The sequence below is a fragment of the Ambystoma mexicanum genome, chromosome 10 (genome assembly GCF_040938575.1).
Source record: "Ambystoma mexicanum isolate Mex_15411 chromosome 10, UKY_AmexF1_1, whole genome shotgun sequence".
NCBI lineage: Eukaryota > Metazoa > Chordata > Amphibia > Caudata > Ambystomatidae > Ambystoma > Ambystoma mexicanum.
In genome coordinates, this window is record NC_090932.1 from 118,885,285 (window position 1) to 118,903,860 (window position 18,576).

Genomic DNA, 18,576 nt, shown 5'->3' on the forward strand with positions numbered 1-18,576 from the left:
CAGCTAATTTACAGAATGGCTTTATTAGATACTCTAATTCGCCAGTATCTTCCCCTCTGTTCTTCGTACCGAAGAAGTCCGGGGAACTTCGGACTTGTATAGATTACCGTGGGGTGAATCGGATAACCATCAAAAACCGTTACCCGCTCCACTCATCCCAGTCCTTCTAGATCAGGTTAGGGACGCGGTCATCTATACTAAACTGGATCTTCGTGGAGCTTACCATCTAGTGCGGGTGCGCGAAGGTGACGAGTGGAAAACCGCCTTCCGAACAAAATTTGGATTGTATGAATATCAGGTTATGCCATTCGGTCTCTGTAACGCACCCGCTGCCTTCCAACATTTCCTAGATGAAGTACTTCGAGAATACTTAGACATATGTGCCGTCGTGTACATAGATGACATCCTCATTTATTCTCACAGTCTTGAAGAACATGTCAAACATGTACGCGCTGTTTTACAGAAGTTGAGAGAATACCATCTTTACGCCAAATTAGAGAAATGTGAATTCCACCGGACTACAGTGGAATTCTTGGGGTACTATCTTACTCCAACAGGCGTACAAATGGATCAGAAAAAGGTACAGGCCATTCTGGATTGGCCCCCACCAGCCAATGTAAAAGATGTGCAATCCTTCCTGGGATTTGCAAATTTCTATAGACGGTTTGTCAAGAATTTCTCTGAGCTGGTTACTCCAATCACAAGACTTCTGTGTAAAGGCTGCCCATTTGTTTGGGACGTCTTGGCTGAGCAGGGATTTCAACAGCTCAAGAAGGCCTTTACCGACGCACCGGTACTAAAACACCCAGACTTGTCCCAGCCATTTGTGGTGGAAACTGAGGCTTCCAGCTATGCGCTGGGGGCCGTTCTCTCCCAACGGGATCCTCAGACGGGCCTTTTACACCCGGTAGCCTACTACTCTAGGAAACTGCTCCCCGCAGAAGTTAATTACATCATAGCAGATAGGGAACTATTGGCCATAAAGGCAGCCTTTGGCGAGTGGCGGCACTATTTGATGGGGGCACGTCACACAGTGACGGTTATCACCGACCACTGCAACCTACAGTTTATTAGAACTGCCAAAACCTTGAGCCCACGTCAGCTGCGTTGGGCCCAATATTTCGCAGAGTTTGACTTTATTATCACATACCGACCTGGAGCGAACAATCGTAAGGCTGACGTTTTGTCTCGCTACCCGGAGAAGGTCTCTGAGGAAATAGAAACTGTGTCTCGGCCAATAGTCTCCCCGGCGCAAATAGTCGGTTTAACTACCAACATCTTTGAGAGCATCCAAAAGGAACTTTCCATGCATGACCTTCACCAATGGTGCAAGCTGGACCCTCAGCACACCATTTTGGATGGGCTCCCATATCATGGGCAATCATTGTACTTGCCTACACCCCAGCTACAAGAACAGGCGATGTCATGGTGCCACGATTCCTCCCTAGCGGGTCATCCCGGTAAGGCAAAAACTCTGGAATTGGTGGGGAGACATTTTTGGTGGCCAAAGTGGCGGCTTGATGTCCAGCAATACGTACAACAGTGTGCAGTATGCGCTCGGAACAAAGCCGATCACCAGAAACCGGCAGGCCTCCTACGTCCCCTGCCAACACCAACTACTCCATGGCATACAGTCACCATGGACCTAATAGTTGAATTTCCACAAGCGCAGGGCTATACCTCCATACTGGTGGTAGTGAATGCCTTTTCTAAAATGGCCCATTTCATCCCCTGCAAAGGGGTTAAAACAGCTAAAGAAATCGCTGAATTATTCCTGCAAAACGTGGTTCAGCTTCATGGCCTTCCGTGCCGTATAATCACAGATAGGGGTCCACAGTTCACCTCCAGGTTCTGGCGCAAATTTTGTAACATCATTGGTATGGAAGTTCGGTTATCCTCGGGATATCATCCCGAGACGGACGGCCGAACTGAACGCGCGTGAACCAGGGGCTTGAACAGTTCCTGCGTTGCTTAGCCGCAGGACGGGAGACAACATGGGTTCAACACACTTGGCTAGCAGAAATGGCATATAATAATGCTGTTCATTCTTCCACAAAACGATCCACGTTCTTCTGCTTGTATGGAAGACATCCACGGATTTTACCTTCATCCTTCCCAACAGCAGAAACGGCACTGCCTACATTAGCAGGACAACGGATCGGAATAGAGCAGGTTTGGAAGGAGGTGCAGGATAATCTCGTAAAAGCCAAAAAAACGTACAAAATGTATGCTGATAAACATCGACGTGCCAGCCCTGTGTACCATAAAAACGATTTGGTGTGGTTGTCCACTCGTAATTTACGATTAGAGGGACCCAAAAAATTACAACCTCGCTATCTAGGCCCATTTAGCATTGAAAAAGTAATCAATCCAGTAGTGGTACGACTGGCCCTGCCGTCCCAGATGAAAATCCACCCAACTCTCCATACGTCACTGTTGAAGCCAGCCCCGCCTGGGGTACGCACTCAAAAAGCACCCCCGGTACTTGTACAAGGGGAGCCGGAGTATGAAGTCCGAGCAATTTTGAACTCTAAAAAAAAGAATGGCCAAATCTATTATTTAATTGACTGGGTGGGGTACGGGCCTGAAGACCGCTCCTGGGAACCCTCACACCATGTACATGCCCCACGATTGCTGCGCACCTTTCACAAAAACTACCCTGAGAAACCTGGGGGACCTGCCTTCCGTGGGAGGGGGAGTGCTGTCAGAGGTAAGACTGGCCTTAGGCCCAGTACTATTGGGGCTGTGGGGCCAGGGACCATGATGAAACCCAGATCCAGAGGGTTTCCATACTTTAAAGGGCTGTTGTGCCCTTTCTGCAGACTGATCCAGCGTTCAGCCCGCCGGAACTACAATTCCCAGCAGGCTTCGCAGGCCCGCGAGCCAATGGGAAGCCGCGCTGGGTGTAGCGCGACAAATGCGCATGCGCAAGCCCCAAGGCACGGGGCTTGTGCTTGAGACACCGAGGAGTGAGGACATGAGCCCAGCAGCTCCCCAGAATCCACACGCGAGGGGCCTAGAGCCTCTGGAACAGCGATCCGGCCCCTTGCAGACAAAAGATAAGTACCGCTCAACTCGAGCAGATCCTGAAACCCTTAGGGGAAGCGCAGGGGGCATTTCCCGATCCCTTCAGAGCCCCTGTGCACCACGAAAAAGCTAAGTGGGCGGGTACATGGGAGTCATTTGACGCATGTGTGAAAGTCAACGAGAGAGTGTGTTACACTTTACTTTGCGGAGAATACGCCGGAAAGGCGCATGACGCGGATAAGTACATCATACGGCACTCGGTCTGACGAAAGACCGTGTTGGGGCCAACCGTAAAACCCCAGTCTAATAAAAGACCGCATTCGGGCCAAACCGCAAGAATCTGGAAATAGCAAGCCACGCGCGGCAACGCGCCCATAGCAATTTGAGAACCTTGAAGCACACTGAGTGTTGAATGCGTGTTTTACGAGTGAATGGGAGTGAGAGACCGACAGAGCCAAAAGGCATAAACTAATGCTTGTCCTTTGTTTTCTTTTAGTTTGAACCTGATTTGAACCTGGACTCAGATTGCAAGGACGTGGCACAGGACTCAACAGCCTTTGCAGGACAGGACTAAAAAGACTGAAGCAAAAGCTAAGTGTGCTGTGCATGTGATTGTGCCCTTGAAACTGCGATGGGCTTTTGCCAATAATTGTTTGATGTTTAACATGTTTAGCCTTCTTGTTCATGGGGGGCACATACTGTTTGTTCTGAAAGGAAGGCACATACTGTTTGTTCTGAAAGGAAATGTGAAGGGAAACACCTTTACATGTGGATGTGTTTAAAAAAGAACCTTCATCCAGTTTTGAGGAAAGTGTGCAGCCATCGTTCACCCAAAAATCCCCATACCCATCCATAATCTCTCCCTAAATCTCAATCCGGTTACCCTAAAATCCCCCTACCTATCCATCCAACGAGATCCTAACCCTCCTTCCCCGCTCTGGTTCAAGAGGCCTGTGTAAGCTTTGACTTGCAGGCACTGAGACCATTGAGGGGGTGGTTGGTACCACGTCGCTCCTGTGCCTAGGACCCGGGCATCCTGACAGTCATAATGAAGCATTCTGCAAAACCATTCCTAATGCTATATATATTTCTTTCTCCAGGCATGTGGATTGTGGGAAAGTCATTGCTACAAGTTTGTGGAAATGAGTCCGGCATCCAATCCCAATATCTTGTTCCACTATGATTGCAAATAAGGGTGGTTAATCAATTCAAGGGGTGGCCTGCTACTCACGTGGGCTTCTGGTTTGTGCTTGGTAATTATCTGCTGATTACCATGGTCTCGGTGTGTATGCAGCGATAGTCGCAAAAATCTGTTGATGTAATCCTGTGCAACACTTCGGGCTGTAGCTACAGACAGAATTTTAGCTATGGGCAGAATTTATTTTCCCATTCAAACCTATCCCGATTTTGAAAAACTTCCAGTCCCTGGTGGCCATGCCCACTTTAATCCCATTGCCAGTCCTTTGTGGTCATGGCAAGAAGCCAAATTCTCTGAGTGGCCATTACTCTGACAATCTGGCTACTGCCCATGGTTACAGCCCATGACTCGGACAATCTGGCCACTGCCCAGGGCCCCCGGCTACACCTCAGTCATCAAAGGTATATCACTATTTTTTGTACCTACATTATGACACTTTTAAAAAAATAAAACATGGACACATTTGCAAAACCATGCTTTCAGGTCCTTGCCAATGTTCCTTGCATAACTTTCCTGCAAATGCAGCCATATTTTGGAAAGTGTCAAAATCTACTTACATAAAATAGTCATATAACATAGCTCCCACTTGACAAAAACCATTCAGACTTTGCAAAGAAATTCAAGGTTGGGCCTATAATCTTTCTAAAAACTTTTGTGCACATTTGTCATACGGCAACAAAGTTACAAGCCATTAAAAATGTTGAAGCCACTCCTCTAATTGTGCCCACTCTTCACAGAATCCCACCAAACTATGCAAAAACATTCAAATCTGGGACTTAAATCTTTTTTGCAAACTTTTGTGCAAATTGTGAAACAGCAATTAATGTATAAGCCTTTCAGATATTTGGGGACCCCCTCTAATTGTGCCCCTTCGTCACAAAATCCCACCAAACATTGCAAAAACATTCACATCTGGGTCTTAAATCTTTGTACAAACGTTTGTGCAGATTCGTTAAACGACACCAAATGTATAAGCCTTTCAAATATTCTGGTCCCCCCCTCTAATTTTGATCCCTCTTGGCAAAACAGAACCAAACATTACACGGCTGTCCCTGAACTGTTCCGAGAATTCAGAGATGAAAAACCACCTGTTTTTTGGCTTTTTATGGCCATATCCCATCCCATCCTCATCACCCATCACATCCCCTGAGATTGTTTCATTAGTTTGACAAGTACAATGTTGTGTTTTTTAATATGTTTTTACCGCAATGTTCGCGTGCACCAGTCGCTGTCCACGAATTCAACATGGTTGGCGTTTCTAAAAATATGATGTAACTTTTGCTTTTCATCATCCAATCCGTCTGCGGACATCACGCCGTAGAGTGAGTCCACGGACCGAACCCAGATACATTTTCTTGTACCTACTTTTCGGCCGTTTAAAAAAAAATGACTTTACAGATTTACACCAAATTCACAAAAGCAAGCTTTCGGGACCAAGCCACAACTCCTGCTGCAAATTTGGTGAAAATCCATCGAGCGAATTGGGCTGTAGGCGTGAGCAAATTATTTTTTCCATTGCGTCTATGAGGAAATCCACACATTTTGGCACCCACCCTATAACTTTACCCCCGCCCCTGGACGAAACCTCACCAAAGTTTGTGGAACCAGTCCGATGGGGCCATGTACTTTTTTTTGCAAAGTTTGGTGAGGATTTGTTCGGGGGGGGGCAAAGTTATCATCCACCCAAAAAGTGCTCTTCTTATGGATGGAGCAACTTAACCATAACTATTGGCAAAACAGCAGCAGAGCTGCATAACTAACACGTTTCCCCTTCACAGGCTTCTTCTGAATTGGTTAGTCCTCTATTCGACTTCATCTAATACATAAATGAGAAAACATTAAGTCCCTCTTCCATGTTGACACAAACAAACAAAACACTGCGCCTCATTACAAGTTTGGCGGTAGCCTTGCCGGTAAAACCGGCAGGCTGCCGCCAAACTTGCAATTTTTTCCAGTGCCTGCAAATGGGCAATTACCGGGTCCTTACGGTCCTGCTGGACCCGGTAATTGCCCATTTGCGGGCACCGGAAAAAAGATGCTCCAATAGGGCCGAATGGGAATGAGGAGGTCGGATGCACCGGCACCGTTTATAATGGTGCATCCGACATGCTGTGCTCTCGGGTGCCTTTCTGCGACCTGGCAGGCAGAAAGGCACCCGCGAGCACAACTGGTAGTTTGGGGGTCCGGAAACTACGGTACCGGCAAGCTTACCAGTAGCGTAGTTCGCGGACCGGCAAACTCATAATGAGGCCAACTGTGTTTAACGCATGATATTCAGCTGCCATTTTACAGTGGTTTTCCATCCATTTAGGTCAAACGGTTTAACACTATTATAACATATGTTTTTGGTGAAGTGCTCATTACCTAATAATAATAATAATAATAATAATAATTCAGCATTTATATAGCGCTACGAACCCTCAGGCATCTGTGCGCTGCTTTTTATTACCTGCAGTGTGTAGTGCTCATTTATCGACCTCGGAAGGATGAAAGGCTGAGTTTGGCCCTGCCAGAATTCAAACCTGTGTCAGCAAGTTCTGCACGGATGTCAAAGCGAGCGCTCTACTGGCTTTTGGACCAGTTCTGTTGCACACAGTGTGCTCTCACATAGTGTAAATCACATACCTTATCGGAAGGGTAACTATTAGTGACTTCCATTCAAATACGTGACGTTCATTAATATATCTTTGCAGGATTTTCATATTGCACTTAATTCATAAATAAAGTGCATGGTGCATGTTTTCTGTACAAATGTACTAAAGTGCCTGATACATAATTATTGCACTTCATATATCCTTACAGGGTTTTCATATCGCACTGAAATTTAAATGTAGTGCATAGTGCATATGTATTATTTTATTTTTTTGCAGTATATTAGTTTTACCAGAAAAACCTTTTTGCAAAAACAATCCGAACAAACATTAAAACAAACATCATATTTTTTCATAATCGGTCATTACTATTCATCATTAAAACTCGAATCAAAAGATAAAAATCGTCTAACTAATTCCCAGTTCACATATGCATAGATATAACCACTATAGGTACATTCCCCCAAGCGGAAACCTTAAGGCGTCTCAAATATCTTCTTTAAGAAATGCGCCACAGCAAAAATCAATGAAAATAATTCCCCTCTCAAAAAGCTTCCACCATTCTTCAGGTGATAGAGTCGCTACTCTACTTAGAAAGCCTACAAACAGGCTTGTTCTTAAGTCTGCAAAGCACCGACAGAATAACACTAAATGACCAATAGATTCAACAATTCCCTCAATCTTACATAAACAACATGTTGCTGATTCGAGATCTTTGCCAGCCCTTTGAAGCAGAACCTCTGCTGATGGGTACAAATTGAGACAGACTCAGCCTCAAAATGCAGGATCTGTGTGAGCTACTTGGGAATTTAGAGAGATATCTTGGGAGCGTGCCGGCGGTTCTCAGCTCAAACCTTAAGCTATAGAATAGAATATAGCTGCTTGCCCCTCCAAGATTTCAATCCCATCCGCCCTCCACAAATGTCTCTTGACTTTTGTTGGGTTTTTTCCCAAGTCTTCCACAGTAGAGGTAGCTTTTCCCAATAGCTCAGCACAGTGCAGTTCCCATTTCTGCAAATCTTTGGACCTTCCTGCTGTCATTTCGTCCCTTATTAATCTTTATTATTTTAGGGGGGTTCTCCAAGACACATTTCTTGAACAGTGAGATGGCATTTCTCTCCACTACGCATCCTAAAAAAATCAGCCCCAGTTCTCGCCTAATCACCTGCATTGATCTCTAGACTTTGGGAGGTCCAGGACTTTATTTTCCAAAACAGGCCTTCAATCAAAGGCCAACTTGGTTCAGGAATAGAAAATAAAGATTCCCGCCAAAGGACAGCACTGCTGTCACTTTTAATTTATAGACCTCTATTAAAGGCACAATCGAAAACCAACAGACTCTTTTGTTGATGATCCCGGCTTGTGCTGCCAACGTTAAGGCCCTACCCCTCAGCAATTCCACAGACTTGGCCTGAATCTTCCTTGCATTTATACAAGGACCCAAGTGCTTAAATGACTGAATTTCTTCAACTCGCCAATATATCATCAAGGCAGTATTCTGGGCTTTTATGCGGCTTGTCCAAAACCAACATTTTAGCTTTAATACTGTTGACAGCCACCTTGTTTTCCTTAACGTACTCTTCAAACTTGGCCAACACACACTGAAGTCCTAAGGGTGTCTGGTCCAAAAGTACCAGATCATCAGCATAAAGTATATGGCCCACTGGGATACCATTTAATTTGGAGGTTAAGCAATTGCTTTCTCCAAGGTCTGCCCCAAATCTGAGATATAGGCATTAAACAGGGCGGCCACCAGACTGCAACCCTGTTTAAGGCCTCTGGAAGTTGGAATTTCTTCAGTCAACAAATCGCCTTGTTCAGTCTCCCTCTCACAGTCATTCCCGTATGGAGAGCTCGTATTTGCTCCAGTTGGTCTTCCGGACGTCTCATTGCTCAATTATGGCCCAAAGTCTTGATCTATTTATACTGTTGAATGCCTTGTCCAGGTCGACAAAGGCCGAAACTGTCTTCCTTTGGCCTTCCAAAGCAAGAGAGCTGGGCTATGTTTGCGCTAGTGCCCAGACCCTTCATAAAACCGGTCTGAAAAGTGCCTCAGTGACCAGCTCTATCTGTCCATTCATTCAACCTTTTCAGCAGACAACTTCCATAAATTTTGCCCAAGACATCCAAAAGGGCAATAGGGCAGTAGTTACCCGGATCATCCCTATGGCCCTATTTGAATATCGGAACCTGCTGGTGCCCATGATGGACAAATGGCGTGATCTCGCATGATCCTCCCAAAAATGGTTTGCAAAACACTTGGCCAAAGATCATGGTTTTGCTTGGGCGTGGCATTCGTCAACCCGACCGGGCCTGCGTTTCGGGAAGAACTTGCTTTTTTGATTAAGTCTATTATATCATCAGTAGTGTATAGTATTTACCAGAGCGCTGAGGCCCTTTTTTCCTAATCATTCCCAGCAGAATAAAGATTTTTATAATGATGTACCCAGGAGGGCTCAGAGACCACATTTGTCTGCAAGGCGTCCTGGGTCTTAGAGCAATATTTAATTAACAGGTTTCACCTGTGTTCATTTTATTAATTAGACTCAGCATCATTGTGCTAATGCATCATCGATTTGCGTCCCGGGGCAGGTTTTTATAGGCATTTTTTAACCGTCCACCTTTGGTCGCTGTTAAATCAGAACCAGAAGAATGCACCTTCAGAAGGGCCTTTTTTAATTCCCTTTTTTTTACCACAACCATCTTTTCGTACATGTGCCGATGATTTATAGTGCATATTTTTTGTACACATTTGCTAAAGGGCCTGATGCATGATTATTGCACTTAATATAACCTAAAAGTGCATTATGCCTCTTTGTATACATGCATAAAAACAGTATTTAGTGCTTATTTTAACTTCTGCATAAGGCATAGTTCCTATTCTATATGCACGGTTGGTAAAATCCATCCTATCTATATTAATATCGGATAATTTGCACTATCATAGCTAATAATGCATATTGTCACTGTATGATATGTACCATATATGGTGCATATGTGTATGCCTGATTATTGAGGTACATAGTGTAGTAGTTTTGCACTTAATATGTGTAGGTATACAGAACATAGTATGTGCTTCTTTGCTGCACTAATAAAGTGGATAGTTTGTCTAATATTGTATATTATATGCTTGTAAAGTGCATGGTGCAGATTCCCCCATAGGATTAAATGTCAAATATATCATGGTATAACAGTTGTACTTAAAATGCACTTTACATAACTGTTGTGCACATACCGCAATCACTGGGTTATTTTGCACTGAAGAACCTCTTGTTAAATAAAACTTGTGTAGGCCAAAGAGTGTACCAAAATATCACTGTATGTCCAAATATAATTTAACAAAATACTGAAAAACATGTCAATTTAACTATCTATGGACTGTAACTGAAGATCATACTAGAAATCAGATTCAAGATTTCAAACAAACATTCCCTTCATTAAATATCATTGGTGTGGTGCAAAAGAATATGCAAATACTTTACCATTTATAGTAATCTTAACTGGAGGGTTATAAGTGTAATTTCTTGCAGCCAACCTCCCCAAGATCTATGTTTGAACCAGCACTAAGCCAGAGTCTTGTTATACCCCACCCTTCTTTACACATACTGAAAGGTTGACTGACAGCTAAGGAAGATGTCTCTCTGTCTCCTATGTGTGAGGTAATATTAAGAGCTTTTTGTCACAGGTTTCCCCCTTTCTCACCTGTTTTCTCTGCTTGATGGATTCTGTTGTAGCAGTTTTCTTCCTTATGGTTCGGGTCTTGTACAAGCACGCTCGGCCGTCTTCGGCTTCCAGTTTTTGTTCAACTTCTTGACCGGGATCAATAGTAAACTCCAGGTAATCCAGGAAAAAATAAGGGGAAGAAACACTCAGAGACGGGTGCACGAATTCCGGGAGAAGGTTTGGTAAGAAGGAGAAGGGATAGAATGAAGCAAGGGTTCGGGAACCAGCAAAGCAACAAAGTTCTGTGAAAGCGAACTATGGGCACACGTCTAGCCACAGCTAATAGTAGCGTTGAGATGCGCGGAAGCACAGGGGTGTGGCTATTTTATCGAGCGTGCTGCAATGAACGTGAAGGCTGGTAGGCAGCGTTCAGTGTTTGCGGCCATGTTGGTAGTACAACAGAGTGAAAGCCCCGACGTGAAAGGGACCAGGAGGCCCAGAAGGGGCGTGTCCGATGGGTCATGACAGCATGCCACCTCCGAAAACCCATCCCGCCAGGTTTGCCCGGGTGTATGAGATGGAACCTTCGGAGTAACCTGGGGGTATTCAAATTGGAGACGGGTTCCCAAGTGCGTTCACTGGGTGGATATCCTTTCCATTCCACCAGGTACTGGAGCTGACCACGTTTATATCTGGAGTCACATATTCCGGAGACTTTATATTCCAGTTGGTCATTGACAAGGACAGGGCTAGGTCTGAGGTTATTCCGAGAGGTCTGGATGTATGGCTTTATTAGAGATGTATGAAAAACTGGATGGATCTTCTTCCAGAAATCTGGCAATTTGAGGCGGAAGGCCACTGGGTTGATGATTTCTTTTATAGGAAAATGCCCATAATATCGGAGAGCCAGTTTATTTGGCTGTAGATGTCTAGGCAGTAGTTTCGAGGATAACCATACTTTATCGCCTATTGCGTAGTAGGGCCCTGGTCTTCTCTTTGAGTCCGCATAAAGTTTGGTCTGATTCCGGGCTCTTTCTAGCTGTTCTTTGGCTTCTCTTTGTATATTGATAAGCGTTTCAATCCAGGAATTGACTGTAGGAACCCCTGGCTACAGATAAAAGGGCTGGTTTTAACAGCCGAGTGATCCGAGTTATTATAGGCAAATTCAGCCACAGGTATTAAAAGGGACAATCATCCTGGACCTTGGTAGCAAAACATCGAAGATACTGTTCTAAGGTTTGATTTACACGTTCTGTAGCTCCATTTGTTTGGGGATGGTAGCCTGAGCAGAGAGCACGTTGAATTCCTAATATTCGACAAAGGTGTTTCCAAAACTGAGAAATGTATTGGGGTCCTCTGTCCGATATTATCTTGGAAGGGAGACCATGAAGCCGGAATATGAGTTCCAGGAAAATTCCAGCAAGTTCTGATGAGGACGGTAGTTTATACAGGGGTGCAAAATGAGCCAAATGAGTGAACAAGTCAATGGTGACCATGATAGTCATGTATCCCCTGGAAGGTGGCAATTCCGCAATGAAGTCTGTAGCGATAAATTCCCAGGGCCTTGTTGGTAGTGTAGGCTGCAGTAGGAGACCCACCGGTCTCTTGTTATCATGTTTGTTCTGACTACAGACAGAACAGGCTTGGACGTACAGCTTTACGTCAGTCTTCATTCTAGGCCACCAGAATTGCCTTTTTATGAGACAGAGGATATTGGTAATGCCACGATGTCCAGAGTGAAGTGTATCGTGGCAAAGGTTTATTGTCCTTTGTTGTAGTTTCTGTGTGGGAATGACTAAAGCATTATCTTTGAACAAATATCCGTCCTTGGTTTTCAGATCCCATTGATTCTTCCTTGAAATGTTCTTCCAGAGTTCATAGGACTGGGTTTGTAAGCGAATTTCTTCCAGGAGGCTGATTGCATGAGCTACAAATATCGTATGGGGAAACATCTTAGGGAATGTCCGGTCTTCAGGAGGTTCATAATCAGGAGGTAGAGAGCGCCAGCAATTATTTTCTGCGTTCCAGGTACATGGTGAATCTGGAACTGGTATTGGGCAAAGAAGAAGGCCCAACGGACTTGACGGCTATTTCTACATTCCAAGACCATCGAAATCTTCCAAGGTAATACTTGAAGATTTCGATGGTCCGTGCAAACCTGGACCGGGTGTTTTTCTCCTAAGAGTAAATGATGCCACTCGGGAAAGGCTTGATGGATGGCTAACAGTTAATTTTCTAAAACATAGTAGTGGGTTTCACTGGGAGTTAAGGTCCGTGAAAGATAAGTAATAGGATTTTCCAGTCTGTCGTTGAATTCTTGTTTCAGAACTGCTCCAATGGCGTAGTTAGAGGCGTCTGTTCCCACTAAGAAGGGCCGATTGATATCAGGTTGAGCCAGAATGGGAGCTTGAGTGAACTCTGTTTTCAAGCGTTGGAAGGCTTCCTCCTGAGCTGTTGCCCATGAAAGGGAGCATCCTTCTTCAACAAGGCAATAATTGGTTGGACTATCTCGGAAAAGGAAGGTATACATTTCCTATAGAAATTAGCTAAGCCCAGGAAGGACTGGATCTGTTTCACGGTGGTCGGACTTGGCCAGGATAGTATAGCCTTTACCTTGGATTGATCCATTCCAATACTTTCTGGGCTAAAAACAAAACCTAGATAGTGGACAGTAGGGACATGAAAGAGGCACTTCTCGGGTTTTGCCAGGAGCTTGTGTTCACGTAGCCATTGTAACACTGCCTTAACATGTTCCTTATGCTTGAGTGGGTCCTTCGAGAATATTAAGATATCGTCCAGATGCACGATGACAAAAAGGAATAGCATAACCGAAAACACCCGATCCATGAAACGTTGGAAGACCGCCGGGGCGTTAGCAAGTCCGAAAGGCATGACCAAGTATTCATAATGACCAAAGGGTGTCCTGAAGGCTGTCTTCCATTTGTCACCTTCTCTAATACAGATCAGATGATAGGCACCTCTAAGATCCAATTTGGTGAATACCACGGCTCCTCTTACTGCTTCCAGGATGTCTGAGATCAAGGGCAATGGATATCGATCCTTTAGGGTGCACTGATTTAGGCCTCGATAATCAAGGCAAGGTCTGAGCTCATTGGTGTCGTTCTTCGGAACAAAAAACAGTGATGCTCCTGCTGGAGATTTGGATGGTCGTATGGTGCGATTTTCAAGGTTAATATCTAGGTATTCACAGAGGGCCTTTTTCTCGGGTTTGGATAGAATGAACATCCTCCCAAAGGGGATCATAGCTGAAGGTTCGGTTTCAATAGCACAATCTTCTGGTCTATGAGGAGGTAAGGCTTGAACAATAGCAGTAGAAAACACATCAGAGTATTCCTGATAGACTTTTGGAACCTGGATGATGTTTGAGACCGAGAGTGCTGAAAGTCCTTCCGCTGGTGTGAGAGCCGGGTCCAGGGGTAGGCAAAGAGACATGCAATATTCGGAACCCAGGAACAAGGAACCTGCTGCCCAATTGATGTATGGATCGTGTCTTTGTAGCCAGGGCATTCCCAAAACCAATGGGTAATGGGCGGACTTTATGATGTCAAAGCTTATCTCTATCGATGGTGGATTATTGCTAGCTCGATTTCCTTAGTCTGGAGGGTTATTGGTCCGGAAGAAAGGGGTCTCCCATCAATTGCTTCTACAGGTTGCATGACATTCCGCGATTCGTAGGAAATATGGTGTTTAAGGACCCATTCTTGGTCTATGAATATTCCCATGGCCCCACAGTCCACTAACGCCAGAATGGGGTAGGTGTCCTTCTTGGATGGCGATAGAAAGGCCTGTAAAATTACCAGATTGTTCTCTCCAGGAGAGTTCAAGGATGGTATAGATGTGGAGCCAACACCTCTCTCCCGAAACTGCGCTACATCTAGGATCGGGAGCTGGCGTTTCCCGAGCGCCGTGGAGGAGCTATAGAACACTCTCTCACTAAATGTTTGTCCGATGCCCAATACATAGATAAGCTGGTATGGATCCTTCCTAATCTTTCTTGGGGGGATATTGGTCCATGGAAGGCCCCTAATTGCATCGGTTAGGGTTTGTTAATAGGGGCAGAACTGTCTTAGGATTTCGTGGCAGTCTCTATGGGATTCTTCTGGAAGGATAACTTGGTTTTCTTTTTCTCTGCCTTCCTTTCCTGTATGCGAAAGTCAATCTGTAGAGCAAGATCCATAATGGTCTGGTATGAACTTGGACGTGCCACCCTGGCCAGTTCATCCTTGATGCCTTCGTTCAACCCTCTTCGAAAGAGAGTGAAACAGGCTTCAGAGGACCAGTCTGCTTCTTTAGCCTATTGCTTAAATCATGTAACATATGTGAGCATATCCTGGGAGCCCTGCTGGTAATCGAGGAGGCGTTCCTCAGCACTATAGACCTGATCTGGGCAGTCAAACATGGTCTTAAGTGCTCGAATGAATCCGTCATAATCATCCAGGAGGGCATCTCTGGCATTAACTAATGGTGTGGCCCAGGTTACTGCATTCCCGGTAAGGTGTGAAATAATAAAGCCCACTTTAGCCCTGGGGGTGGAGAAATAACAGGGCTTAACAGTAAAGTGGACCAAACAGGAATCTAGGAATCCACAAAGGTTCTTTGCTGACCCATCGTATTTGTCAACAATGCTGCCCAATAGTACGCTCTCCTTCATGGCAGAATCGCAGGATAAAACCAATTGCTTTAGCGCGGCATTCTCTGCCTTTAGGTTTTGTACTTCAGTCGATAGTTCCTGCATGCCGCGCATAAGATCCTGAACGGCCGCATCCTTGTCTGTATCGACTAGGGTCAGGTGGCGTCTCAATATGTCACAGGTTTCGCTCTTTCTCACCTGTTTTTGCTGCTTGATGGATTCCGTTGTAGAAGTTTTCTTCCTTATGGTTCGGGTCTTGTACAAGTCCGCTCGGCCGTCTTCGGCTTCCAGTGTTCGTTCAACTTCTTGTCCGGGATCGATAGTAAACTCTAGGTAATCGAGGAAAAAATAAGGGGAAGAAGCACTCGGAGGGGGGTGCAAGGATTCCGGGACAAGGTTGGGTAAGAAGGAGTAGGGATAGAATGAAGCAAGGGTCCGGGAACCAGGAAAGAAACAAAGTTCTGTGAAAGCGAACTACGGGCACATGTCTAGCCACATCTAACAGCAGCGCTGAGACGCGCAGAAGCGCAGGGGTGTGGTTATTTTATCGAGCGCGCTGCAATGAACATGAAAGCTGGTAGGCAGCGTTCAGCGTTTGCGGCCATGTTGGTAGTACAACAGAGTGCAAGACCCGACGTGACAGGAACCAGGAGGCCCAGAAGGGGCGTGTCCGATGGGTCATGACACTTTTAAAGTTCAAGCATTTGTTGCTTCAGTGCTCTGCCAAGTTTTGATTTTCATGTGATTGTACACAATGTATGTCCTCTTGATGATGAGGAGGCTTTTACAAAAAAATTTGATTAAAAGAGGATGTCATATCTCAACCAGATCATAAAATGTATTGACGTAGCTAGAAGTATTTTATATCAAATTGTTCGGCAAATGTCCTAGAGCATTAGGTTTGCAAGCATACAAAAAACAGATTCATACATATGTGAACACCAGAAATTACTACTGAGCCTCTACAAATATTTGATGAAAATATTACAGAAACAGCACTGCCTCCAAGCACAGTTTTCCTACCAATTTATGTTTACTATATCTGAAAGGAGATATGAGCATTTCCGTATGCACAAGTCCAAAAGTGCCCTGTGTCCTAACACTGCTTTGTGGCAGGTTTTTCATCTTGCCAACATATTTCTGTATGGCCAACATATTTCTGTATGAATCAGTCATTACAGCCCTACATGTTTCCATTCTTTCAAAGAATCTCCAAGTGTTCTCTTGCAAATCTCTTCGATGACCATATAGGAGCTCTGCCATATATGCCAAGCCACTCCAATATTGGAAGCTTAGAACTGCCAAAAGGAGAGCACACACACGCTCCTGCATTGCTCTCTGTATTAACAACAGCATACCTCATTATCTGCTGGGATCAGATCCCACAGTACCCTACAACTAGAAAATAATGAAGTCACCAGTCCTTCAAACACATGACAGGTCAATTAATAACTATGTTGGACCATATTCCCCTCTTCTCAACTGTCCCTTTCGTTTATATCACCGTACCTCTTTACGGTATGCCACAATGCTGCTTCTGAGCGCGGTTGGCACTAAAATGCTGAAGCAAGTTCATATTTGGAATTGGAGTTGGCTTACACATATCCGCCCCTCTTGCTTTGACTGTCATAATCAAGATCATGGCCCTCATTACGAGGTTGCCGGCAACTCTGTATTACTGATACAGCTACCTGGCATCCCAGTGCTACAGGGATGTCACAAGCGGAAGCGGTATGGTAAATTCCCATTCCCATGATGTCCCATAGGACTCCATGGGAGTGGGAACCCTGAAGCACTGGCATCGTTGTTAACAGAGCTGGTGCTTCAATGAAAAACCTGGCAGTAGAGGCCTGAACTCCCGGCAGGTCAGGCCTGCCGGTAGTTCATTGTCCCTACCAGCAGACTCTAAGCGAGCCAGTCCAGAAAAGGTACTGCTAACGCTAAAACGTCCTTTCATCGACACCCGTTTTTACGATTGGTCTTTTTCTGCTGAATTGTTGCCCCAAAATATTTTCAGATTTTTTTGGGGGGGTGGGAAAGGGCATATAAAGGGCTGGGGGGGTCAGGAATAACACAAAATAGGTAGATGATTGGGCTAGGGAGGTACCCCGCAAAAACTATTCGGCAAAAACTCCACGTAAGAACACCCATCGTAAAAACGGGTGTCGATGAAATGACATAGACCCCCCCAGTAACTTGTTACCGGCACCTATATTTCTGGACCGGCTGACTCATAACTGGGCCCGATGAATGGCTGTGTGTCGCTTGAGTTCGCAGCGTGCTTTAAAACGTGTCCTCAACAGTTGATCCTACCTAATATCACAATCCATAAAAGAGAAAATGGATTTCAACCTTAGAGTCCGGAATCGGGCCTGAGCCCTCGGCGCGGCCTTCATTTTGCTTGGTCCTACCTATGCTCAGGCTGGTAAGTCATTAATGGCCCTGTACATCGCTTGACACGGGGTGATTGCTACATTCAATTTACCTCCCAATTGTCCCCACTCTGTTGTTTCCCAGTACTCTGAATGCATACAAAGCAAGCACAGTTGGCCTCAGTCCAAGTTTGGCAGTGTATCAAAAAAGTAGCTGCAAATCCATTTTCAACTTTTTTTGCAGTCACGAATTTTCTGTTATTCCAATTTAGATCTTGAAGTGGAGGATTTACCTCCAGCAACAAGCTGCATGTATATCCCCCAATTTAAGTTAAACAACATTAAAGGAATTATTGCAGAGGAATTGCCTCAAAAATTCCAATGAAGTGCCGCGGGGATTAACACCGCCTTCCCACTGCTTGTAATTATGTGGTAAACCCGCAAGACCGAAAAGTGCTAACAGTAAATGAGTTTGACAGTAACTCAGCAGATTTACTACCAAATTAGCACCAAACTTTTAAGGAGACCCAGAGTTCCTCATCTCGTCTTAATACTGCCTTAGGAGATGAGTGCTCAGAGAGCACCTTCAGTGCTTCAACAATAAAAATAGAAACAGAGAAACATTTTTTTTGATGCATTTAAATACATACCATAGAATTATCGGCAACTATAAAGACCTCCAGAAATTGTTGCTTTTGAAATGAATGTTGTTCCTAAACAAAGCATGAAAATACAACAAATTGTCATTTCGCTTTACATGAAATAAACGCATTTGACAGAACATGTATTGAACCATTTCTATCTGAATGACGAACGAATAACGTCCATGTACCCCAAAATGTGTGAATAACAAGCATTTTGAATAGGTTTGTCCTGTGATCTTCCAATTTGTCAACTTAATAACTTCCAGAAAATGCTATGTCGTCACTGTTTGAGGCGGATAATATTTTCGCTGAAAGCTCATAGGATGAGAGGGAAACGCTATTGTTGGGTTTTCCGTATGCATTAAATATTAACCCTAATATGAGGATTTACTTTGGAGGCCATGCCTTTTCGAGAGGTCATCATGCGGCT

At 44.7% G+C, this 18,576-nt stretch overlaps 1 protein-coding gene across 1 annotated transcript in view; it reads right to left on the bottom strand.

Annotated features, from left to right (window-relative positions):
• LOC138493140 (zinc metalloproteinase-disintegrin-like ohanin) overlaps positions 1–18,576 on the bottom strand; it is a 415,575-nt gene that overhangs the window by 296,323 nt on the left and 100,676 nt on the right. Inside the window, exon 7 of the mRNA XM_069620331.1 lies at positions 18,153–18,215. Coding sequence (XP_069476432.1) covers positions 18,153–18,215 — 63 coding nt within the window. The remainder of the gene's footprint in view (positions 1–18,152; positions 18,216–18,576) is intronic.